A 26,659-nucleotide genomic window follows, 5' to 3' on the forward strand; every position below is an offset into this window, starting at 1 on the left:
TTTAATCTAATAATATATTAAAATGCAATTCCATCACGAAGTGTCCGTGAATAATATAAATTTTTCATCAACATTCTTTGAAGAAAAAAACACGATTGATGTAGAATTTTGTACGTACAGATACAAAATTAAGAAAAAAAGTTTGATCCGGTATTTTCTTTGTACCTCGAGTAAAGAGAGCTTTGTGACAGGGCGCAAATTAAAATACACCAGTCAACTTTAGAGACAACGTGTGGGTGAGGCATTAGCTCACTCGATTTCAAAGGTCGTCCAGGATGGAATCACTTCAACTGATCAAGTCATACCCACGCCGGATCAAAATTACTTCATTAATTAAATCTGCTTGCGAGTACGTTAATAACTCCGTGACGTGACCGAGTAGAATGATTTCATACATGATGGCTTCATTGGACGAATAGTGTAAGTCCATTAAAAAAAACTATTTCAATAATTAATTCGGCAGCCACTTTGTGGTAAAAACTATCCATTTTTAATTGATGTTTTACTAAGTGAATACTGCTATTTCTTAAAATGTACTGTGACACGTGTTTCGTAGCATTTCGCATCATTTGATACGGTGTTTGAAAATGACGCGGAATGCATCGAAACACGTGTCACAGTAGATTTTAAGAAATAGTGGTATTTACTATGTAAAACATTAATTAAAAAAAAAACTAGTCGATATTTTGGATAGATTATTTTTATATGTCATTATTTCAAAAGCAATGTTAATATTGTATATTAATGTAATTCACTTTTTTTTATATTTAATTTCATAATATATCAAATAACAAAAATCTATATAAATATTCATCTGTTAAAAATATAAATCCTCTTAGATTATTTTGTCCGCCTTTGTAGCGCAATGGTCAGCACGTTCGGCTACCATACTAGTGGTCCCGGGTTCGATACCCAGGGGGGGTCAAAAATATTTGTAATTTTTCATTCAAATATTTATTCAATATTACACTAGACTAGTACCTGGAGCGGAGGACTGATCACCTTTGCTTCATTTGTTAACGATCAAGATAACACTGCGTTTATATGATGCAGTGCCCTATGAATCATTTGGTATGGATGAGGGTTTGAATGAAAAAATAGATTTTTCACCAAGGGCTTGAAATTTTAACACAATATTGCATTCTTATACGTACGTGTTTAAATCAATCTACGAGTATAAATAAAAATGCAAATTTCCATTGGCTCAAAATCATAAATCTCATCGTTATTCATCGGTTGTATTGAAATTTTAACACAACATTGCATAGAAAGACAAGTTAAAGGAAAAAAAAATTGTTAAAAGAGTTTTTTCCGTAATGGCAGCGCCACCTGTTGAAAGTAACAACAAAACACGCAAAAGTTGACGTTACTCATACCAGGCAGCGTGCTTGTTAAATAATAATTTACATTTTTAAAAAAATTAATGATCTTTTTCTCTGTCCATTTGTAAAATAGTAAGTTATACTGATTGATCAAATTCACCGAACGAACGTAGGTACACTGCTAAATGTACGTACCCCCTTCCCCTAGAATACACACCATTCAACATTATTTGAGTAATTTAAAAATAACTATCCCAGAGAGGAATTTTCGTTCGTTATTTTTTATCGGTTTGAAGGGATCTAAATTTTAAATCTTTCGGTTAAGTTTTATTTGAAATATTAAATTATACCTTTACTTTGATCATCAGTATCTAAACGGGAAAGTAAAATGTAATAGAAATTGACATAATGTAAAAAAACGTAGGATTAAGAAAATGAAATTCTCCATTTGAGGTAATAATGAATTGATTATAACACACACCATAGGACTGTTGAAATTTCAATGGTGTAAATGGGGTCTCATAAAGATAATATCATTATTTTCAGACCATTGCATTGCGTACTATATACTGAATTTCAGGAATATAACAATTATAATTAATAACAATTTATATGGATATGAATTTTTATTTTAAACTCAAAGAGACTTCAGTTATTCTTTACTATGGAATTAAGTTTTGTACTGACATTTGTTGGTAGAACTATATAGATTTTTCCACTTTATTTGATTTGAACAGTGACCGGGTTTCGTTGATTTGATGATATCGGTAATGGCAAAAACTGGTCGTTGATCAATAATATCAAATAAAATGAAAATATAAAAAAAACATGCACTTTTTGTTTTATCATATAATAACAAGACATGTATTATTTGATAAAAGTTTAAATGATTCAAGTCAAGAAACTCAAGGTAAAATAAATTATTACTTTACGGGAAAAAAGATGAAGTATACCCAACTTCTTACCTTTATCGAAACTCAATTGTGCATATGGCACTGTGCATAAAACAAACAGAACTTTTTATAGTTAAATACATGACCATATATGCATGACTTCCAAAATTTTGAGTAGTATGGTTGTCAACCATATTGTAGTCATACAGGAGAAAGTGACCAATTGCATTTTTTACATAAACGTGATTGACTATTCGATACCTTACTAGCTTAATGTTGCCCTGAAAAAAATCAAAAGCATTTTAATCTTGAAAGAATAATATATTGATGTGTTGAAAATGACTAACTGCATTGATGTCTATTTTCTTGCCAAGCAAAAGTGACTTAAATGAAATAGCCCTCGTGAACGTTTTACGTTTTGTTAGTTGGTCACTTTCTCCTGTACGACTACGATATGTAAGATGGCAAATGTTACACGTGTTTAAAACAATCACATAGCTAGCCTTTAAGAGATCGTAAGCCCTGTAAATACCCATACCTCCAAATTATTCTTTATCTTTGTTGAGATGTCAAAAATGTAAATTGACATAGTGGAGAAACTCAGGCTTGTGAGTATTTGGACACACTCAAAGTGTTGTGATAAATTTGTAATGTTAACGCTGCTCTGAAAAATTGATTCGTGTGATAAATCGCTTAACCTGACTTACTCCGTCAAGTGGGGTGAAGTTACCTTAATGCAAAACTTTGTCCGTGGTATAAAACCACCATCCGTCTATGACAGTATCAGACGCCATCATTGAGCCGATCGCGGGATTTGCATACTCACTTGACCGGTTTTGTTTTTGACAAATTGCTTCACATTCAAGGGCCAGCGTGTGTTGTAAACCAAAATGAGGCTCAGCCGAGGATAAATACATTTTGATCCCCCATTTTAGATCAAAACAATGGACATGAATATCCTACTCCATGAAATATATTGACTTTCATAACTACCAAATAAATATCAGAAGTGAGTCTGAAAAAACAGCAACAAATCAATTATTCTTTCAAATTCACTAATTCTCCCTTAACTTTAGATTGCAGAACATTCGTTAAATTTACGACGAACAACGAATCTGTGGGGAGAACCGAGGTAATACATGTAAAGAATGCAGTAACTAGCATGTACCTAATTTTTTTACCGATATTTTGTGTTCGTAGTCCACTCAAACTCAATAACTCTTTCTGAGTTTCTGAGTTTGAGTCAGTTATAAGTTGTTATAATATATTTTTACTAAGATCAAAGTTATAACAATATTATTAATATTTCTTGTTTGTGTTTTCAGTTATCAATAATATTGTCTTTCAGTGTATTTTTTTACCGCAAAAAATATTGCCTGAATCTCATTCGATTTGTGCTCAATATTGCCTCGAAAATTTAGCGAATTCTCCGATTTCACCGCGTTTCGTATGTTCTTAGCAGAATAAACACGTCTTTCGGCGTAATTATTATTTTGTTCTCTATATTAATGCTCGCAAAAGTGACTAAAACGTAGCACTTGATTTGCCCGCCTATTGACAGCTTGTTTTTCTGCGTAATCTCACCGTTTTGGTTGGTACCCAAGTAGTGAGGAAGTTTCACTTGCTCCAGTGTGTTCCAGATTACTTCCGGTTGATTTGATCCCTGTTTTAGACTTGTGTACCCAGCGTAGTGGAAAAAGGATACAGGAACTATCCACACTTACTTTCGAGCGTAAGGAACTTCGTTTTTTCAAGACATTTTGTAAAACAAAACAAAATGATAAATCAATGTGGACTTTTGTTCTCAGATTCACTGACCCTTTGTTTATTTATTGGTAATTTTTTTTGTTGTTGTCGATATTTTTCCTTCATATCAAGTTTTTGATCTCTTTTTGTATTTTATTATTATAATTATTTTAAAAAACTTATTATCATGCCGTTTTCCGCAGGGGTAGGCAAAGAGAATAAGAATGCCACACAAATCTATATTTTCTAACACTCTTCATTTCTGCCACATTAATGCATTCCTTCTAACATATAAGCCGATTATTTCAACTCCTGACCTGACCACTTTCAAGTATTTGAAATATTTGACAGTTTATGATGATAAAATTGTTTAAATTCCAGATCTTTGTATTCTATCGAAAAGTAATTTTAAATTATTACATCACACACTTGATTATTCATAAAGTGTTTCAATTTCAAAATATATTATTAGATTAAAACCAATATTTTTGGCTTTTCCACTTTATTTTTATTTGACCAGCGACCGGATTTCGTCGTTACTGACATCATCAGACTGGTGATGTCGGTAACGACGAAACCCGGTCGCTGGTCAAATAAAAATAAAGTGGAAAAGCTAAAAATATTGGTTTTAATCTAATAATATATTAAAAATGCAATTCCATCACGAAGTGTCAGTGGATAATATAAATCTATTCAATTTTAAAATGTTACAATTAGAATGTAAATATGAAAGAGATGGATGTCTGAGCATCTCAGGGCTTATGAAGCTACGTATAATTCACAAATATCTCAACTGGTAAATACCACTATTTGAAAAATATATTGTGATGTGTTTCACGCATAATTTTTTATTAATTGGTGTTAATTGAAATACGTGTCGCTATAGATTTAGGAAAAAGTGGCATTTACCAAGTAAAACAAATGGATAGATATTACTTCGAATTGATTATTGAATACATTTTAAAAATCATATTAAGCTTAGCTTCGAAAACTAGTTGTCAAAAATAAACGCAAACGGTAAAAAAACAAGTGTTTTCCTTAATAATTTCAACATCTCTTACAACAAAGTAAATGCTGAAACAATAAATAAAAATCATATTACTGAGAGTAGGGAGAATCTAATGTTTCGCAATTCATAATTGTTCATTCTTTTTTATAATGCAATTGATCAATCTGAGCCATGGCAATGCTTGGCTAGGTAGGTACATATTTTTTCTTTAAATATTAAAAATTCATAACTTAACAGACATGGATTCTCAACCCTCGACATATTTCGTATACAGATACTGTCTCTCGGGAAGAATGGCTTGTCACAACGCAGTATGCACTATGTAACCATTCGATACCAGATTTTGCGGTCGATTTGCCATCACGCTATATCTAATTTGAACACGCCACCAGCACACTACGGGGTATGTAGCCCGTGTGCACCCTACTGATAACCCTTCGCCTATGCCAATACACACATACGCACATACAACACTACCATAATATACTCGTGGGACATAACTTCCATCACTTACGTGTGAAAGACTATCAACTGAACCTTTTTTGCAAAATAATTCAAGAAAAAAAGCGTTTAAAAAATGTTTAAAAATACAGTTCAACGAAAAAATTACAAAGAGAAATTTTAACCAAATAATAGTATATTACATATCTGTTTTACAAGATACATATTTATCCTAAGACATATGTACTTATCTTTTATAAATGTGGTTATATACAATCGTGGGACAAAACTTCCATCGCTTGAGTATTAAAGACTATAAACTGATTCATTTTAATAAAATGAGAAAAAACGGGTATAAAAATTAATTGAAAATACAGTTCAACAAAAAAAAACTGAAAAAATTTAAAACTTATTAATAATCATTACACATCTCTTTTAATACAAACATATTTAAGACATACTATATAAGTACAGAATATTTATGATTGTCGTTATATACACGTTGGACATAACTTATAACTCTTAAGTCTAAAATACTATCAACTAAACCTTTTTTTGCAAATAGTTCAATAAGAAAAAAACGAATGTGAAAATTTATTTAAAACACAGTTCAACAAACAACGTCTGAAGAAAATGTAAGCCGACTAACAAAAAGGTAATTCTTTAAATACGTAAATGTTTATCCTAAGATACATGTACCTTACTTTTCTTCAAGATACGTATATATTAGTAGTGTTTAGGTTAAAGGACGTATTTAGAGCACGGGTATGCAATCCCTAGAACCATTTCCTATTGCTGCATTGCTGCTATTTACCTTTTTCTATCTAATATTTATGTGACTATATAAAAAATATTTTTTTACTATTCCACAAAGTTAACGTCAAATCAATAAATTAACAGAAGATGTTTTAAAACATTTTTTTTGTTCTGATATGAAATATATATTAAAAATGATAGTTATAAATAATCAACCATATTTTCCCATAAAAGTGGTACTGCACTTTTATTTTACTTACATAAAAATCATATTTTTCAGCAACCTATCTTTAGGACGACGTAATGTTGCGGTGAAAAATGCTACTTTAAATTTTAAACCAATATATCGGTCGATGGTGTCACATACAATGGCTTATTATAGTTTTACCGTGTTGTATTTGAAAACATTAATCAGAGATTTATATTAGCGATGTTATTTTAAAACGTCATTTCCATGAAACATTGAAGCAGGCAATATTTAATGGTCGTGAATCCTCAAATCATTCAATCACTAATGTAGGCATTTACATAATGATTCATTTTTAGTTGCATAACTGTTTGCATTTAAGCACGAATACAATAGACAGAGTATAAAGTAAGTACACATATTAATATAAAATACAATGTATTCAATAAATGCTGGAATGTAAAAACACCTACATTTATTTAAACCTCCCCTGGGAATCGAACAACTGACCTTCAGCACGGTACATAAGTATATGTATATATATATATATATATATATATATATATATATATATATATATATATATATATATATATATATATATATATATATATATATATATATATATATATATATATATATATATATATATATATATATATATATATATATATATATATATATATATATATATATATATATATATATATACATATATATATATGTATATATATATATATATATATATATATATACATATATACATAATATATATATATATATATATATATATATATATATATATATATATATATATATATATATATATATATATATATATATATATATATATGTACGTGTGTGTATATTGTTATGTATTGGCTCATATATATAAGAATATGACACCTTAATTGTCCATTGTCCAATTATCTACTATAAATTATATATTTCTTTATAACTATAATGTCCTCCTCCGTAAAATAATGGTCAGCATGCTCGGCTACCGTTCTGGAGGTCCCGGGTTCGATTCTTAGGGGGTTTTATAAATAAAAGTGATTTTTTCACTCTAATATTTATTCAATATCACACTGGACTGGTACCTGAAGTGAAGGGCTGATCACCTTTCCTTCATGTGTATACGATTGAGATAACACTGCGTTTATATGAAGCAGTGCCCTACGCACCATTGGGGTGCGGTAAGGGTTTTATTATTATAACTATAATGATAAATCTTTGTATGTTTATAAGGTCTATTTTTTGTGTCGTAATAAAAGTGTATGTGATTATGAAGGTATTACTAGCATGTGATGAACAAATTGTTACTAAGAAATCTTTAAGGAAAAAAAAATTAAATGATTTAAAGAAGAAAAAAAAACATCGAAAAAATCCCATCCTCTCTGCAGCCTAAAACTTATCGTCGTTCGTAATCTACGAGCAACTAAATAGGTACGCATCTAAAATGATCATTTTTTCCCGTGGGGTCTTCTTATTTTATTTTAAGGCATCGACTGATGATTTATGGTCTGATTTCACCCCCAGCCCCTATCAGGGAACCTTTTAATTCCCCCGAACGCCTGCCCAAGTTTGCTATGCAAATGAGCGGATCCATCCCTCTACTGTTAGCGCTTATAGGCTGATGTTACCCTGATACCTCCGGTTACACCAACACCCCTTAAATGTAAAAATTCTCATACCGATAAAAGTCACGAAATAGATTTTTATTTAAATATTTAATTTAATTAAAAAATAATAAATTTAACACTTTAAAAACTGTATGCTTGAAGCTTTTTCTAATTCACATTAACCTATCTGGAAGTGAGTTTCTGCGGACAAAACTGTGTCTGGGGAGTGAGTTTTTATTTTATTTTTATATCATAGTAGATGCTATAAGAAATAAGATTTCTTGAATATTTATTTACACCAGTTAACATGATTGATCGAAAAATCGATTATTTTGACATAAATCTAGTTTGGATATGAATCATGTCGCAAATCATGTTTTGTATCGGCCGTTCAAGTACGGCCATACCAACTCCCGGGCAGGTTTATACCATTTTTTCTTTATAAGAATTTATGTAAAATACAAGGGTATTTATTCCTTGCACACGTGAAAGTGAAGAATAATGTTGGCAAATAAGGATAATAATATAATTAAATAAATGCAATGTCGGAATGCGATCTCTCAGACAAATGCGGAGCGAAATGACGTATAAAATATGTTCGAAAAATTAAATAAAGAAAGAATGCAAGGCTGTCACAAGTTTAACAGATAAAATTTAAAAACAGTTTTGTGAGATTGTTTGGACAACCTTTAATAATGTATAAATTCATCAATAAATTTTATCGATGAGCCATCCCTTTTTGGGCCCATGTTATTGTCGCAGACCAGATGTCCTTTATTCATTCGCTTTTGTCACATATTGACTCATTTCTGCTGAAAAAGTAACTTCACTTTAAAATGTGGAAAATACCGACTTTTAATATTTTGCTGTTTTCAACAATATATTGTGTGTAACATAGTTACATACACAAGTATCCTTGAAGTAAAATAAAATCTTGCCTATTTTATACCTGTATTTTTCAGATGTTCGATTAAAAAAGTTAATTAAAAGTAAAAATTGTATCGCAAGAAAGTGAACTCTGCCCATTGAAACTGGCCCCTCTACAAACGAGAAAACTTTACAGGATTAGACTTATTTAGTTTGGTAAAAAAATATCTTTGCCAAGGTTCTTCACTAATTTAGGAGATACTTCAAAACATTTTTGCCACACTTCTGATTTAATCTCAACTCTTTCATTATAAAAAGAAGCAATGAAGAATGTTGTATTTTCTTTACAAAGGATAAGCTCATTCTTCAATCTTCCTGTACAATGAGGCTCTATAGACAGTGTTCTGTTTCATCTTTTATCGGAAAGGTTCAATCTCCAGAACAAAGTGGAGAGCGATCCGTTTCGGAGGCTGTAGCATTGGGATATTTCAATAGAAAAGAGGAATTTCAATAATTATCGGGGAATAAGGTATGGAGGGATTAATATATTAATTTGAGCCTACGCTTTGTTCAACTACAAGTTCAGACCTTTGTGTATTTCACACCGACCACAATTCTACTGAAAGCATTCTAACAAATGGACAAGATGAGATAAAGTCCAATGCTATTCAGGCTTCAAACGTTTATTCTTAAATGGACGTAAATTATGTTTTCTTCATTTTTTGAAAGGTAATTTTTAGCAGCTCAAAGAAACCTAACATATTACTGAAATAACTCTTTACATGTTAGCTTTAAATTGGTGGAAGTGGCGAATACTGTTTGGAAAGAATGGATTTATATTCTTTCTACCTACCCCTAGGAGGGAGCAGCGTGATGGTTAGTCAACAAGTTAGAAAGTCTAATTTATATTTGAAGCACTAACTTATTGATTTTACATTTTATAATCAAAATGTATTTAATGTCATTTATAGTGTTTTAAAAACCTAAGTTACATTTTAATTATAAAGTTAGTTAGTTTTAAGAACATACCCCTGCGGTGTTCTCTTTACGTATCAAGGTCTCTAACTATGCATCGTAACGACCAACTGTTTCGGAAATATTTATATTGATAACCTAACATTTCACGGGTCTTGCCTAGTGAGACGTCCATCAAAAAATAAAACATATAAAGTATTGTAAAAAGTAATAAATAATACAACAACAAAAAAATAAGAAAACAAAAATGACGTTGTCTATTGAGATTGGAATATGAAAGCCTGAACATTTTAACAGGGGAGATCTGACATTGATTTTATTCAAACCTATCATTGGCTAGTTGTAGTGATCACTTTATGCACAGTGTAATATTCACCATTCTACTCATGATTGATAACCACATGACTTAAATTTAGGAAAATTTCAATGTTCTTCAATTAAAAAGATTTTATTGAATTTGTTTAGTTACTTGTTTAGTTGTTCGTCTACTACATACGTAAGTATATGGTTGATATACGTTTTTTTGTGAGTAAATACCTTCACAAAATGTTGAAACGATTTTTTTTTGGATTTTCTTTTGCACACCAGTAGAAGCCTAAAAATATCGTTTCCCATTTTATTTAATTTTTTTTTAAGAACATTTTTTATTCACAAAATTTCTAATATACTAATCCATTCATGTCACAAATACTGGGTTCGCTCTACTCTGAAATTATTTTTATCGTTGGTTGTTACATGATATAAATAACTCAAAAGTAGAGTAAATTCAACGAATGCGAACAAAAAATTGGTAACAATAATTTTTTTTAACTTTTTCTTAAAATCTGTTGCGACACGTGTTTGGTTGCACTGTCACATATAAACACCGTATATGGTATTTGAACATGTACTTCGAAATTCATATCACAATAGAATAAGGACAAATTGGTAAAATTTAAATTTAAAATATAAAGATAACACCAAAAACTGACTATAAATTAATATAAGTAGGTTTGACTACGATCCCCTTAGTTAAATTAGAAATTTTCGACGTGATATTATATTATTTATATCTTATATAAATTCTATTTAAGTACATTAAAATATTGGTAGCAATCACTATTAATTATGAATCCATTTAGCATCAACGCCAGCAGGGTAAACTATAATTAGCAAATACAATTAACTTACAAGTTGTAATGGACGTCCGCCATGTTGGGTCTGTGACGTAATGCCTCGTGGAAGGCTACTTCGGCCTCCTTCGCTCTTCCCAATCCACTTAGTACGCTTCCCAAGTTCCCGAAGGCTGAAACAAACGGAATATAAGATCAAAACGAGTCACAAAGCAACGCCAGACAGCTGTACTTGGTACAAAGTTGGTACTCGTGTACGTACAGTGCGCCTGCACTGAGCTCTCAGATGTAATTGTTTCACATTAAGGGCATCGCAACATAGTATCTTCAAACATGTTTAATTTACTATCAACCCTCGAATGCCAAGTATTCGTTAAGTCGCAACTTAATTTTATCTAAATCAGGTAACATTTTACGTAATTGTTTTTATTTTCTAAAAACACCGTTTTTGCATTGAACAAAATAAGTTTTTCTTGTAAATAATTATATGATTTTTTGAAGAAAAGAGTCATTAAAGGGAAAGAAGTTAAAAAAAAAACCTATAAAAATATTTCTTCTATACATATATTCCAGGAAACAAAAAAAATCAAATTGACATTTTTAAATTGACCGTAAACACACGTGCAGCCCTGAATGCGACTGAGCGCATTCACATCTGAACTCTCGATCAGATCTAGCTCGTAATTATGATCCTGTACGTTACAATTAAAAAAATCAGATCCGCAAAAATTATATAAAAATACTACTATCAACCCTTAACCGAACTGATATACTGGTAGTATAATTTTAATTTCAAATTAAAATTTTAATTGGTAATTGCCTGTGTAATGGTCAGCACGGTTAGCTACCGTACTAGAGGTCCTGGGGTCGATTCCCAGAGTCCAAGGAGATTGATCATTTGCATACATTTGTATGAATTATTTGACTACATTTGGTTGTGAATAATGGGTAGAATGGTGAATGTTACACGTGTGTATGGTCACTTAACCAGCATATGACAGGTCATATGTAAGTCATATTCTTCTTAATCGTTTTTGAGATGTCAAAAAATTAAAATAATAATAATTATTAGGAAAAATATATATTTAAAAAAAGTGTTTACGACATTTTGACTGTGTCCAAATCTGGATCACATTTAATTAAAGGAGTTATTTATATTATAATTCATATTATTTTCTGTCATCTCAACATGTATGAAGAAGAATTTGAATATAATACAGTCGTAAGCCCCGTAATTGCCCAGACTTTCATATTCTTCTTCATCTATGTTGAGATGTCAAAAAATAAAATAAATGTTTTTAATTATCTTACTTCGACGATATGCAGTGCTGCCTTTACAGATCAAGTATAAACTTCCCTGGGGTCTTCAACAAAGGACATGCGATAAAATCTATCCGTAGAAAGCCAAAGGATTTGGCAAACTCCCATCCGAACTCGTCGCGATAATGAGAGAAGTCGCAAGGGTGAAGGAATAGTAGGGGCTGGCGACTTAACATCTCAAAAGATACCCTTCAGGACATTTCCCCACTTTTCTCCATCATGTCATATTATATGACCACCCCGAGCTAGTGTAACGACAATGAAGCGAGAGAAATGATAATATATATTTTGATGATGTCGACAAATCATATCCTAACAGGTTCAATGTATTTTTATGTGTTTTTTAGAGTGAGTTTGGATAATAAATTACGAAAAAACCCCGACTTAAGTCCTCTCACCTCCATCTTCACACTTCTTACGACCATTCAATAAAGCGTTAAACCTATGACAAAGGAAACATTATCTTCCCTAAAAACCTTTGATCTTTTCTTTGAAATTGCATATTTTCTCGCGTGAATTCTTTCGGAATAGAATGTTTCAATTTTTTACTCAATTTAAGTAAAAGCTTATTTGTCACGACTCCAAAAGATCATAATAAATAATAATAAATCCCATATCTGCACCCCAATGGTGCATAGGGCACTGCGTCATATAAACGCAGTGTTATCTTGATCGTTTTACACATGAAGGAAAGGTGATCAGCCTTCCGCTTCAGGCAGTCCAGGGTAATATTAAATAAATATAACAGTTAAAAATTAACAAACATTTATTTGAGCCCCCCCTGGGAATCGAACCCGGGACCTCCAGAACGGTAGCCGAGCGTGCTGACCATTACACTACGAAGGCGGACAAATAATTTAAATAAAATATCATCACTTATTTTTAAGCAATGATATAATCATTGTGACCTTTGATCGAGGATAAATTCCTTTTCAACGAATTCTAAAGACTTGTCTCATATAAAACTAATCATGATGCCGCCTCCAGTACGTTTTGGCAGAGAGAATAGGACACCACACCAATATGTCTTTGCAAATAATCTACGCTTCTTCCACATTCATGCAACTCTTCATACGTACTTATATATATATATATATATATATATATATATATATATATATATATATATATATATATATATATATATATATATATATATATATATATATATATATATATATATATATATATATATATATATTTATATATTTATATATATATATATATATATATATATATATATATATATATATATATATATATATATATATATATATATATATATATATATATATATATATATATATATATATATATATATATATATATATATATATATATATATATATATATATATATATATATATATATATGTATAAATTTATATATATATATATATATATATATATATATATATATATATATATATATATATATATATATATATATAAATATATATATTTATATATATATATATATATTTCAATGTGTGTACATATGCGTGTATGTGTATTAAGATATATGAAGTAAATATATACTAGATCAACACATAAAAAATCTTGAGTAGCTCCCGAAAATATTAAATGAAGTAGTAAACGAAAAAGTTTTATTTATCAATCCATATACCTAAGTGCTATTATTATTTTCATTTAATCCGATAAGAATTTCAGAAAAATAAGCTCATAGGCGCCATTATTTGGGAAATTGGATTTCGTGGATTGGGAATAATTATAATCAAAAGTTTTGAGATTTCCATTTCTTCGTCGTAGCTTAGAAACTTCCTTAATAGCTTCTGCTTTCGAAGGCATCAAGAAGCACCAAAATATCCGAACGGTTTACGCACTCCTATATAGAAAACCATAACAATTAATTAATAAAATGGTCTATTAATTTCCCAACGAATTCCTATAGAAATTCTATTTTGGACAGAACCGGTTATGAATTGAGTGGTCTCGTGATCAGGAATTTAGTATAAATTCAATAGTTAAGGATATTTTAACCTTTTCCGTACCGATTATTAAAAAAATTACACATGATTCAATGGGGGGTACTAAAATACCCACTTCATATTTGTATGGAGTTCGTAGTACGCAGTTTGCAGCAAGCACCAACTTTCAAACATACCACGTGCGCCGTCAAGTGCCAACTGAATGCGGTGGTTACCTGATAGGCGAGAGGCTAGAAATCGGATTAAATGAAATCTCTCTTAAAAGCTCTCTCCTTATAGAAATAAAACATTTATTATAGTGAAAGAAATAACATATTGCTAGTAGACAAACAATTAACTTGCTTATATTATATATAAGTAGGTAAATAATATCTCGCGGTACCGACTAATTTTGCTTTTTATCGAAAACAATGTTTTGAAACATTTAACGATTTAAAATTTGAATGAAAGAAGGAGATTTTCCATAATATTATTTTTAAGAAGCTATTATAATACTAAAGTTATCGAATATAAGTTCATCAATGGGGGATTTCAATCCTCCTATTAGATTCGGCTAAGTTAATATCAATAATTTATCACTGGTTTACGTGGAAAAATTGAGGCTATGTGTAATAAAACTAATTTCCAGAAAAATATATAAATAAACCTGAAAATTGTTACGTTAAACTGCCGTAAGTCGGATGTAACGCTGAGAGTTACTCGGCTGCGGAAGTTGAAAAGAGATCTTTCACAAATAATTTGATCTAGCACTACGCCTTTCCTTCGAGAACTTAGAGCATATCTAGGCCAATTTCTCTAGCGAGTGTGGGTGAGGGGTGAGGCTAAAAGCTAGCTTTCTACCTCCACAACTTGCAAACTACTTCACACAGTATTTAACTTGGCGGATCTTCAAGATTAAATTAAATGATTAAATGTTGAATGACACGAAAAAGATTATGATGGAAAAAGTTTATTTTTTTAATTAAATTTCTTTTTAGACTTGACAGAGCGATGAGAAATAAAAAATGAAAAAAAGCCGTCTTATTTTTTTTTAAACGTTTTTTATAATATTTTTTTTTATAATAATCGTATATAAAAAAAATCAGAGCACAAAAAATATAAAAGAATTAAAATGGATAAAAAAGTTCGTGCTACGCATTTTGCGAATTACCGTGTTACTTATTCGATCTTTTAATGTGTTTCCGGTTATGCACCTTAATGTTTTTATTTCTGAAGTTTAAGAAGAGGTCTAGTTCTCAGTATCATAAATACGTGCCAATCGTCTAACACATCGCTCACTCCTTTCAAGAATGAGATAAATCAAAAATCATAAATTTTCAGCTGTGCGTGTTTTCGGAATGCCCGGAAAATGTACTATATCCCAGCAAAAGCGCCATATTTTTAACTCAAAGTGTTGTTTTTGCATTTTGAAGAAAAGGTATTGTTTAATTTTTTTTTTAAATACTAAATATTTTTCAAATGGAGAAAAAACCTTCGGGTTTTACCTAAAAAGATCTGTTGCACAGTAAAAGGTTCAATAAGTGGCTTGAGATTTTTATTTTTAAAACATTGTGTTATATTTTGAAATTTTAAAGACGTTCTCCTGAAAAATCAAGTTTTTTGATTTATGACGTTCTTGAAAGGAGTGAGCGACATGCCTCGTATATTTTTACCTTCATCTCTTTGATATTCAAATAAGCATTTTAATTTATACATAATATAATTTATATAATAATATTTCAATCATTATAATTTTTCAACGACACATTTAACCCTAACTAATGGCATGAAAATTATGAAAAATATACTTTTTTTGTACGATGGTATGTTGATTAATATTATTTAAAAATAATAAAAATCAAATACAAAGAAAGCCAACCCATATCTACTTAGTATTTAATCTTAATAATTTTCTGCTAACATAAATTATTTTATTACGTAACGTCAAAAGTTTATTATGTAATCTCCCCGTCAAAATATGTTTGTAATGGTACAATAATAAATATGAACTCCAAAACTACCCCTTAAAATTCACGATTAATCCTTTACCTATGTACACACTCATATCCCTTACTAAGAATATCTCAAAACATATATTCTGATAACCAACCCCTTTCGAAGTTTCGAATAATATTATCTCCTTTACAGGGAAACCTTTCCTTAGCTAAACTGATTATTTATTTATGGATAGGACAGCATCGTAAAGCTTCCTTAGTCCTTGATTCTGTTGGAAATATGGTTCGAGGCTTTGCAAATTCACGAGATTTCAATTGAGTCAAACGTAAACGTAGTAGTATTTCGGCCCTATCGTAAAATAGAAAAGATGGGATCTTATAATATTGTGTAAAGCTTCGAGGTCCTGATTGGTCTGAATAATTTTGTGATAACAAGGATTCATTACGAGCGAAGCTTCCATCTGTTTCTTTGTCGAAATTTGTTAATATTGAATATAAATGCGTTCTCCATCAGTTGGAAAAACTTGTTAAACTAAGAGACACGTGCGTATTCGAATAAATTTTTATTTTATAAATATTAAAATTCTAAGACTTATTCAACACAGAAAGTTATGAATACAGATTTTTTTAAACTTTATAAAATAAAAGTGAAATATTATTTTTAACCACTTTTCTTTTTGGTACTTTATTGTAGCCGATTTCAACAAGAAGTTTGTTATCTTTAGGGATGGACATTATATAATTTTGCTTAAACCGTAAAATGTTTCTATAATATTTCACTCCTATTCCTATAACATTTCACTACATTTCGATTTATAATATTTTACGATTTTAGGTTTAGTACATTTCTGTCTCTGAAGGTGGCAAGGTTTTTGTTGAAATCCGGTTGGAGAAAAGTACCAAAAATATAAGTGGTTGAAAACAAAATTTTAGTTTTAATTTGTAACCAAAGTGCCACAAAGTATATGCAAAAAACATTAAAAAAAACATATTTTTTAAACAATGAACATTGGCACTTAGAATGCTCACTAAAATGTCCACTAATTATAAATATTAAACGGTTTTAGGTTTAGTACATGTCCAAACCTGAAGGCGATAGAGTACTTGTTTCAACATCAGTTGGAGAAAATTAGGTACCAAAAATAAAAGTGGTTAACAAAATTTTAGTTTTATTTTATAAAATTTTACAAAACGTGCCACTAAGTATCTGAAAAAAAAAATTTTAAGAAACTGATATTTCAAATCTTAGAACCAACTTAAAATGCTTTAATTTCCACTTCAAGCAAAATAATAATGTCAAAATCTATACTCGATATGCGACCATTCAAAAAGGATTCTCCTCATTAAAAGTGGATGTTTCTCTGGGCACATATTTCTCTGGGTAAAAGAAGAACCATCCCAGTGTTTCTGTTCCATAAGCATTCACAAAGACAATTCTATTCAAAGACAACTTAAATATCTGTCAGCGCTGAATCTGAGAAGTTTGTGATAAATTATGTATGCGAATAACTTCTGCTTAAACAGGGGTAAAGCGAATGCGGAGCAGATGAGAAATGTACATATATTGTATGTAATACAGGGTGATAACTTCAAAATTATTTGTATTTGTAACATTTTATTATTTTCTTAAATAATAAAATACTTCGAACCAATTATGCGAGAAGTTCACCTATGTTTCGAATTGCTAGTAAGTAACTCATGTTTTAGCCAAGTTGACATTTGCAAATTTCGGAAAATCTGTGACGAAAAGTCGAATGGTGAGCATATTGCCTCTAAAGATCTTTAAAAACTATGTAGAAACATTAAAAACTTCTCTGCATTGTATGTATGTCCCTACTAGTATCAACATCACATACACACACACACCTTCATTCATTTGCTAGATCTACACTAAAAATTTTGCACTAATCTTTATATTTGCATAGGGCGGTTGTCAATCATGGGTAGAATGCTGAATGTTGCATGTGTGTACAGTAATTCTACAGTGATACCAGCCTTTGAAAGGTCATAAGCCCTTTATATACCTAGACTTCCATATTCTTCTTCATCTATGTTAAGATAAGAAAATTTAATTCCAATATTATTTTTAACAATAATTTTTTGCATATCACCCTCTAGATACGACGTAAATATTCATCCCTTCAAACGTATGCATACATATGTAACATACATTACTCGTATAACGGGACTAATGAATGTGACAAATCTTGTTTTACGTTCTAATATGCCATAATTGATTTCATATAAAAAATATATATCTAGGGTTTTGAAAACACATAGTTAATATATTTTACGATTTTAATTACTTATATCAGATGGTCTTATATCTTCATCATGTGAATGATATATGTAGACATTCAAGCACAAAATTCCACCTCCGTGGTGTAATGGTAAGCGTGTTTAGCTACGTGCTGGAGGTTCCTGGTTCCATTCTTAGGGGGATTGAAAAAAGTATTCATGATTTATTTTATATTATCCTGGACAAACTGGTAAATAACGAAAAAGATAACACTGCGTCAAAACGATGCAGTGCCCTATGCACCATTGGTTGCAGCTAAGGGTAAGAATAGACTTGAATGCAGGTAGGATAGTAAGGATAAGGAAGGTAAATGTGAAAAATACGCAAACTATCACAAACACCCAGATCAATTGAAAATATTTTTTTCTTAAATTCATTTTGCAAATGGCAAGAATCGAACCTACGATTCCAGTTTCGCAGTTGAGCATCTATCCAACTAACTATACCACGGCACCTTTCGTAATATTTTATATTTAAGCCCCAATATTATACATGTGATATCGATTTTAGAGTATTGCGTAAAGAAAATAAAAGCTTATACTCTCCTTATCATTCATCATTCACTTTGTGTAATACCACATTAATTATTAAGTTTAAGTAGTATTACACAAAGTGAACGATGAATGATAAGGAGAGTGTTATATCACCATACCAGAAAGTTAACAATGCTTTATACATACAAAATAAAATAAAAGCTTTTTTATTCGATTTAAATAACAACTCAAAGGATTCCACTTTACAGAAGCAAAAATTTCTAATTGGGGATGGCCTAAGGGAGTTAATATTTTAACAGTGAAATCACTATTTATTAAAATGCCTATTCATTTTCACAGTACTCTCAAACTATGACACAATGACTCGCTAACAATGACACCGACAATCATTAAAATTTCGGGTCAACAATTAAAACGAATGCTTCAGGCAATGACTGAATTTCCGGAGTTCAAAAAAACGCAGCATTATTTGCACAACGAAATAATTAAGTTGACCGTTAGATGCAGACGATATTTTTGTCCGTCATTTTATGCCCTCCCCATTTGCATTGTCTCTGGTTTCACGTGCATGAAAATATGACGAAATTGGTGCATTAAAACTTAAACTGCTCCCTGTATTATCAGAAATTTTACTGCACATACAAAATTTGACCACAATTTAGTTTTTTTTCCATAGTTTGTTTGTATAAAAATACTGAAAAGAGTTCTTTTATTTTAAAAAATCAAATACTTGTTTATGTAAATCATGTTTTTACACGATTGTTTCAATATTTCTCAAACATCAGCATTATCTTTTTTTTTAATATGGAATGGCGTTGCACATTTAATACAATGCATTTTCCAATGTCAAGTTAATTGAATTCTTAATTATAAAATATGATAGACTTTAATTATAAAGATAACGTAAAAAATTAAACATAATATACAACATGGCAAAAAACAGGATAATCATTACATTATTGTTATATTTGCGATGAAATCATATTTTTACAAAGTAAAATATATTTAAATAAAATGTTACTTTGTTTTAAAATCACTTTAAATATGTACACTATTAATTGTAGTGATTTTAAAACAAAGTTACATTTTAATTATAAAATGGAAAATCACAAAGTCAGTACTTCAAATATAAATAATATATATATATATTTATCACTGTAATATTTATTAAATATTACCCTGGACTGGTGCCCAGAGCGGAGGGCTGATCACCTTTCCTTCATGTGTTAACGATCAACATAATACTGCGTTAATATGATGTAGTGCCCTTTACACCATTAGGGTGCGGTAGTTTGAAGATGACGATGATGAAATATATAATATACCAAAAATAATATACCAAAAACTTTCATTATAATAATAAAATAAAAAGTTTCGTCAAAATTACACATCTCAATTTTGTCCCTTTCATTTCAAAATGACATAATCTTCTTTAGGCATAGTTAGTAAATATTATTTGAAATTTTGACAATGATGGCTCAGTTGTCATTATTACACAAAAGACGTGGACTTTGTATAAACAAAAGCATTTACGTAAAATTTAGGCCTTATCAAATTATAATTACTTCACTAACAATTTCTATTACAACAAAAGAGAAAGTTTACTCTGAAATAGTTTAAACTTATTTAAAGTTTTAATAATACAGTGAATGAGAAAATTTGGAACAGGTAGATTGTTTTGTATTGTAAATTAAATTTCAGTTTCAGATTTTGTAAAAACATTTCTTTTATAAGGATTTGAAATGTGAAAATCAAAAAAACATTTTGACAATACATTCAAAAGGTTGATTTAAATCATTCAAATACAAGATGGTAAGCTTAGTAAAGAATTCAAGTCAGTATTAAAAAAATGTCTTTCAAATTCACTATAATGTAGGTTAATGTTTCTTTTCCCGCCCATTTCGTGTTGTTCCGCTTTGGTCCTTATCAATGGTAAAAGGTTGAATTACAAAATGAACCCAATTGATGAAAACAGTCATAGGGTTGATGAAATAAGGGTCGAAGGCCGAACTAAGCCCTTAGTCAAAATTACAACCACTAATGAAAGAACAGTAAAAGAATGATGATTTCTCTTTTAATCTAACTCTCAATAAACAATATCTAGAAAAACGCCGGGATGTCAAATTAAGGGTTGCACAACATGGCTTTAGAGCAAAAAAATGATGGTGGTACCATTGAGACCCGAATTCAGTTGATTCCCAGCTTTTTCAAGAAAACTTGAATTTGACGAAACGCTTTTCTTATAAATATAAGGGTAAATATATTTTCTTGGAAAAGAAATGAATCGTTTTTTTTATAATCTTGCAAAAAAATTAAGTTCTGTGAACCGAAAGAAATCAAAGATGATATTTTTACACGTTATTAAAGTAACATATATTTTTTTATCCATTTTTTCCATTTCGTCAAAATATATTTTGCAAGTATCCTTAAATAAGGATTTTTATATGAAAAATGTTCAATAGAGCTTCAGTAGTATAAAAACCGATGCGAAAAAATATATACATTGGCCTCGTTTTAACAAATAAAAAAAAATATCAGAAAAATGTGAATCAATATTTTAAGAGGGAAAAAACTCGACACAATATGTCAAACGCAGAAAAAACTTATAATATTTTTCTTAAAGCTGATTTTGAAGAAATAAACATATTTTTGGTAAGTTTATGACATGTCATTATTTAGTTCTAAATATATATTTTTAAGAAGGGAGATGATTTCAGTCGTTTTATTTTGAAATTGACGCTTATAACGGAAAATGACTTTCAACTTTTATACGTGGAAAATGCTCATCTCTAATGTGAGACACAAGGGATTACTTCTATTGACATAAAATGCTTACTTTTGTTCCAGTTTAAGAGTCAAATTTAAAGAATAGTAATTTGAACAACATAGTATCCAAAATTTAAATAATCATCAGGTAAGGTTTTATTTTTTTGGTGTTCATGGACGTCTGTTTATGCATTTTTGTTAACATTTACAAGTTTTTATATATTTATATATATATATATATATATATATATATATATATATATATATATATATATATATATATATATATATATATATATATATATATATATATATATATATATATATATATATATATATATATATATATATATATATATATATATATATATATATATATATATATATATATATATATATATATATATATATATATGTATATATATATATATATATATATATATATATATATATATATATATATATATATATATATATATATATATATATATATATATTTATATATATATATATATATATATATATATATATATATATATATATATATATATATATATATATATATATATATATATATATATATATATATATATATATATATATATATATATATATATATATATATATATATATATATATATATATATATATGTATATATATATATATATATATATATATATATATATATATATATATATATATATATATATATATATATATATATATATATATATATATATATATATATATATATATATATATATATATCGTTTGAAAGAATAATCCCATTTAAATAAAGCCTGTGCGCGGGATAAACATTATAATACTTTAGAATACAGTTTGAATGAAATAGTAATTATTTAAAACGAGAAAAATGAGGAATAAAGTTTTAAGAAATGTATCGTAGAAAAATTTAGATTTAAAAAAAAAAAAATATATATATATATATATATATATATATATATATATATATATATATATATATATATATATATATATATATATATATATATATATATATATATATATATATATATATATATATATATCTATTGTTCTACTTCTCTGCAGAGATGATAGGTAGAAAGGATAGAATGCCACCCAACTCAGTTTTAGAAAAACATTCTTTACTTTGCCCATATTCATACATATTCGCTGATTTCTGACTGAACACCGCTTCTCTACAGTGGTAGACAGAGAGAATGAAATGCCACGTGTCTTTTCAAATATTCTTCGCCTTTTTTAAATTCGTACATTTCCTCATACATATCAACATTTAAGACTCCTGACCTTATATTTCACTTCCACGTATTTCAAATACTCGATCTTGCCAAGTTTGCCTCGGCTTTTGTACTGCATTTGTGTCGAAGACTTGTTTAACCGTTCTCTTTTCACTCCAAACCATCTCCAGACACCTTTCTTAATTCTGTCGGTAACGGTTATCTCAGAGTTTTGAGACAGTTTTTGTAAAAATAATACGAATTTCCAAATTACGGTTCGTAGCTGGATAAAAAGTCGGAATTACTTTATGAAATATATCTGTGTAATATTTAGATATAAGATTTCTGACATCCTTAAATTATCTCGTTCCTCACACCCCTCGGAGAAGTTTAATTTGAAAGTTACTCGTGTATATGACTCGAGCGTGACTTTGACGTATCGACTATGTGCTAGCACTAAACCGAATGGAAAGCGTGTCAAACGAAAATTATGTCAACGCGAATCGAGCTTTTATTAATACCAAAACGGCTTTCAGTTTCAAAACCTGCTAAGTGCTTTTCCAAACAGTTTACACTGAAAGGAAATATGTATCTTAAGATTAAGTACTACAATCTTGGTACAAATAATTATCAATAAAACCTTAATTTTATATTCTCCAAGCTCCAACAGGTATTCTCTTAAAACCATACCAATTTGTATTTTTTTTCCTTTTCATCACATGTGTTTCTTACAAATATTTATCTGTTTTCTATCTTTAAAAATAACTACAACCTTCATCTTGATTTTCTTCAAATTCAAGATATATCTGTCCAATCAAATATAACACTTTACTTTTCCTTCACTATGGTTTACACGTAGAAAGTGGTATTACACAAAGTAAATGATGAATGATAAGTAAATAAAAATGATGAAAGTGTTTATGATTTAAAGTTAACAATGTTTTTGATAAACAAAATACAATCAAATATATTCCACCCGTAGATCTAAGGTTTATCATTCTGTTTTCATATGAACACAACACCAATCTATTTTACTGCCCAATGCACCTCAAGAGAATGAACGTGGGAGGCAAAATAAAATATTTTGTAGATCGTATAATTATTGAAAGGATGCAAATCAAAGCTGTTTATAAGGTATTTTTGTTTTGTTTTAAGGATAATGACCAACGAACGAGTTATTATTGCGAACTGTTTCATTTTATGTCATTTTTTTATGATCTTTTCTTTAGTGGTGTGATGGTAAGTTATTTTTCTTTTAGTTTTACAAAACGTTTACATAACTCAAAACCAGATAAAACAAATTGTTATTGACTGTCGAATTTTATTTTAAAAACGAAATAAAAAATTATAAATAGGAAGGTCAATAGGTCATGAGAAACGACTTTTAAGAAAAATAGTCACACGCGTTTCTAAACATAGAGTTCTGCTTTATGAAACACCACGAGCTCGCAAGGCTTGGGAAAATTAATAAAAACAAATGTTAATTAACGTTTTTAGTACATGTGAGTGCAAACTACGATTCTAGACTTATAATTGAATCGTGTACTAAGTGTGTCAAAACAGGACTACCTCTTTCTCGTTAGCGTGACGACCTCCTATTCCATTATGTGACTGATGTAAACAACCTTTACACGGCCGACATTACCGACCTATGTGTGTGTCGCTGGCATTAGTTTACCAGCATCTACCAACGTATATGGTCACCCTACCGCCACAACGGGTGGTCCAAATATAATTCGTAATTATTTATAACAAAACACACTTGTTTTAATACCACTTATTAAGTTTTATTTCGTTACACACGGCTAGTTTCGAAAAATACAGTTGTTTTCATCGGTGAACTTAAAAATGTTTAATTGTTTAATCATTCCACAAAGAAAACAACGAATTGATAAACAACATAATTCGTTATTGCCAAAAAAATCATTTAAATGTAGGGTATACTTGACAAACACAACTTTTATTTTAAAATCTTTTATGACGATGATTTTCAAACACTGTATGTAAAGCTGTCTTTATTTTAAAAATGCGTTCTTAAATACAGCTTTATTTTCGCTCATTAATTTTTTATTCATTTTGCCCTTTGCCGTACTTTCTTCAATAATTTTATTAATTGATTTGACAGTCACTTTGTGATAATATCTATCTATTTTTAATTTTTTAATGTATATATATATTTTTTTAGAAATAGGAGCAAAAGAAGATCGAGAAAAACATGACATGATCAAGTATTTGATAACTTGAAAGTCAGGTCAGGAGTCAAAATAATCAGCGGGTACGTTTGAAGAGATGTATAAATTAGGAGGAGGCGAAGATTGTTTGCAAAGACAGATCGGTGTGGCGTTCTATTCTTTCATGCATCGCAAAATGTACCATTACCACTGAACCATATGGCATTAAACGACGCACATCCTTGGTGTCATGTGGAATCACTGAGGCTTATGTAGAAAATTGAAAAGCAATATGTTTTGACCATTCAATTTGAAGGGTGGTCAAAAAAGTAAACAGATTTTTAGTCGAATTTAAGATCAACATTACTGAAAAATTTCGTGTTACATTTTATCGTGACATTTGAAACTACCCTGTATAAAGCCTCTATGGACCGAATGACGAGGGTGTGTCATCCCAAGATGGAGCAATCTAACATTACACCTGACATATGGAAACCATAATTATAATACATTTTCACAGAACCTATACTCGTATTATCTTGTGACGTAATATGTATTACACCATTTTTTATACAAAGTAAATAATTAAATGTTTTTGTGTTTTTTTTTTATTTCTTTGCTTTGTATTTTTTATTTTCTTTGCTTTGTAAATATGTTAAAAAATATATAAAAAATGTTTGATACGACGTAATTTTTCTTAATAAGTGAAAGCTTTTATTGTTGGAATGGAACCTACATTTTTATGTTATAGTTTTTTTTAACATTTTTATCAATATTTTTTTTGATATATCAACAAAGATGATAAAAAGTATTCAAAGTAAGAATATGAAAATCAAGGAATTTACAGAGCCCACGTTCAACATTCAACCTATGATTGACTTAATTATATAATTTAAATACAACTTTTGAAGATTCAAATTATGTGGTTATTTTTAATGGGAAAAATAGTGAATGCTACAATGTGCTTAAATTGGTCACTCAAACCAGCCAATAACTGCTCGTGAATGCCCATATCGTAGAGGTTTCAAACAAATGATCTGCATATAAAATACATCGTTTTATTTAATGCTTAAAAATGTAAGTATTTTCATAAATTAATATTGAAATCGACGAGAAGATAGTGCTTGAACAAAAGTGATATTTTAACACAATTACCTGAAATCTATTGTGACACGTATTTTGATGCATTCCGCATTATTTTCAAACACCGTGTCACACTATAATAAGTATATTTTAAATATAACATGGATAGATATGACCATAAAGTGACTGCCAAATCAATAAATGAAGATATTATATCCACAAAAGAGAACGGATATACTATTTAATATGGTTTATTAGAACGTCGAAGCGTTTATGTGATATTTCATCTGTATTTAATCATAATTTTTAGTTTTTTGGATCAAAGGCAATTTGAAATATACAAAGCAATGCCTTCAAATTTTACTTCGCCTAATTTGGTTTATTGCTTTTCTTCTTAATCTTTTATCCTATAGACCGAAGATAATTAAACGCTTCGTGTTATTTTAATAGGAAACGGGTATTAAATTAGAACTCGGCATATCTGTGAAAATTC

At 29.3% G+C, this 26,659-nt stretch overlaps 1 protein-coding gene across 1 annotated transcript in view; it reads right to left on the reverse strand.

The window, feature by feature from the left end:
• LOC148308541 (protein O-mannosyl-transferase Tmtc2-like) overlaps positions 1 to 26,659 on the reverse strand; it is a 231,955-nt gene that overhangs the window by 84,928 nt on the left and 120,368 nt on the right. Inside the window, exon 5 of the mRNA XM_088261583.1 lies at positions 10,989 to 11,103. Coding sequence (XP_088117709.1) covers positions 10,989 to 11,103 — 115 coding nt within the window. The remainder of the gene's footprint in view (positions 1 to 10,988; positions 11,104 to 26,659) is intronic.

This window comes from Brachycentrus maculatus, unplaced genomic scaffold (genome assembly GCF_059751285.1).
Source record: "Brachycentrus maculatus isolate JH-2025_06_01 unplaced genomic scaffold, ASM5975128v1 h1tg000158l, whole genome shotgun sequence".
NCBI lineage: Eukaryota > Metazoa > Arthropoda > Insecta > Trichoptera > Brachycentridae > Brachycentrus > Brachycentrus maculatus.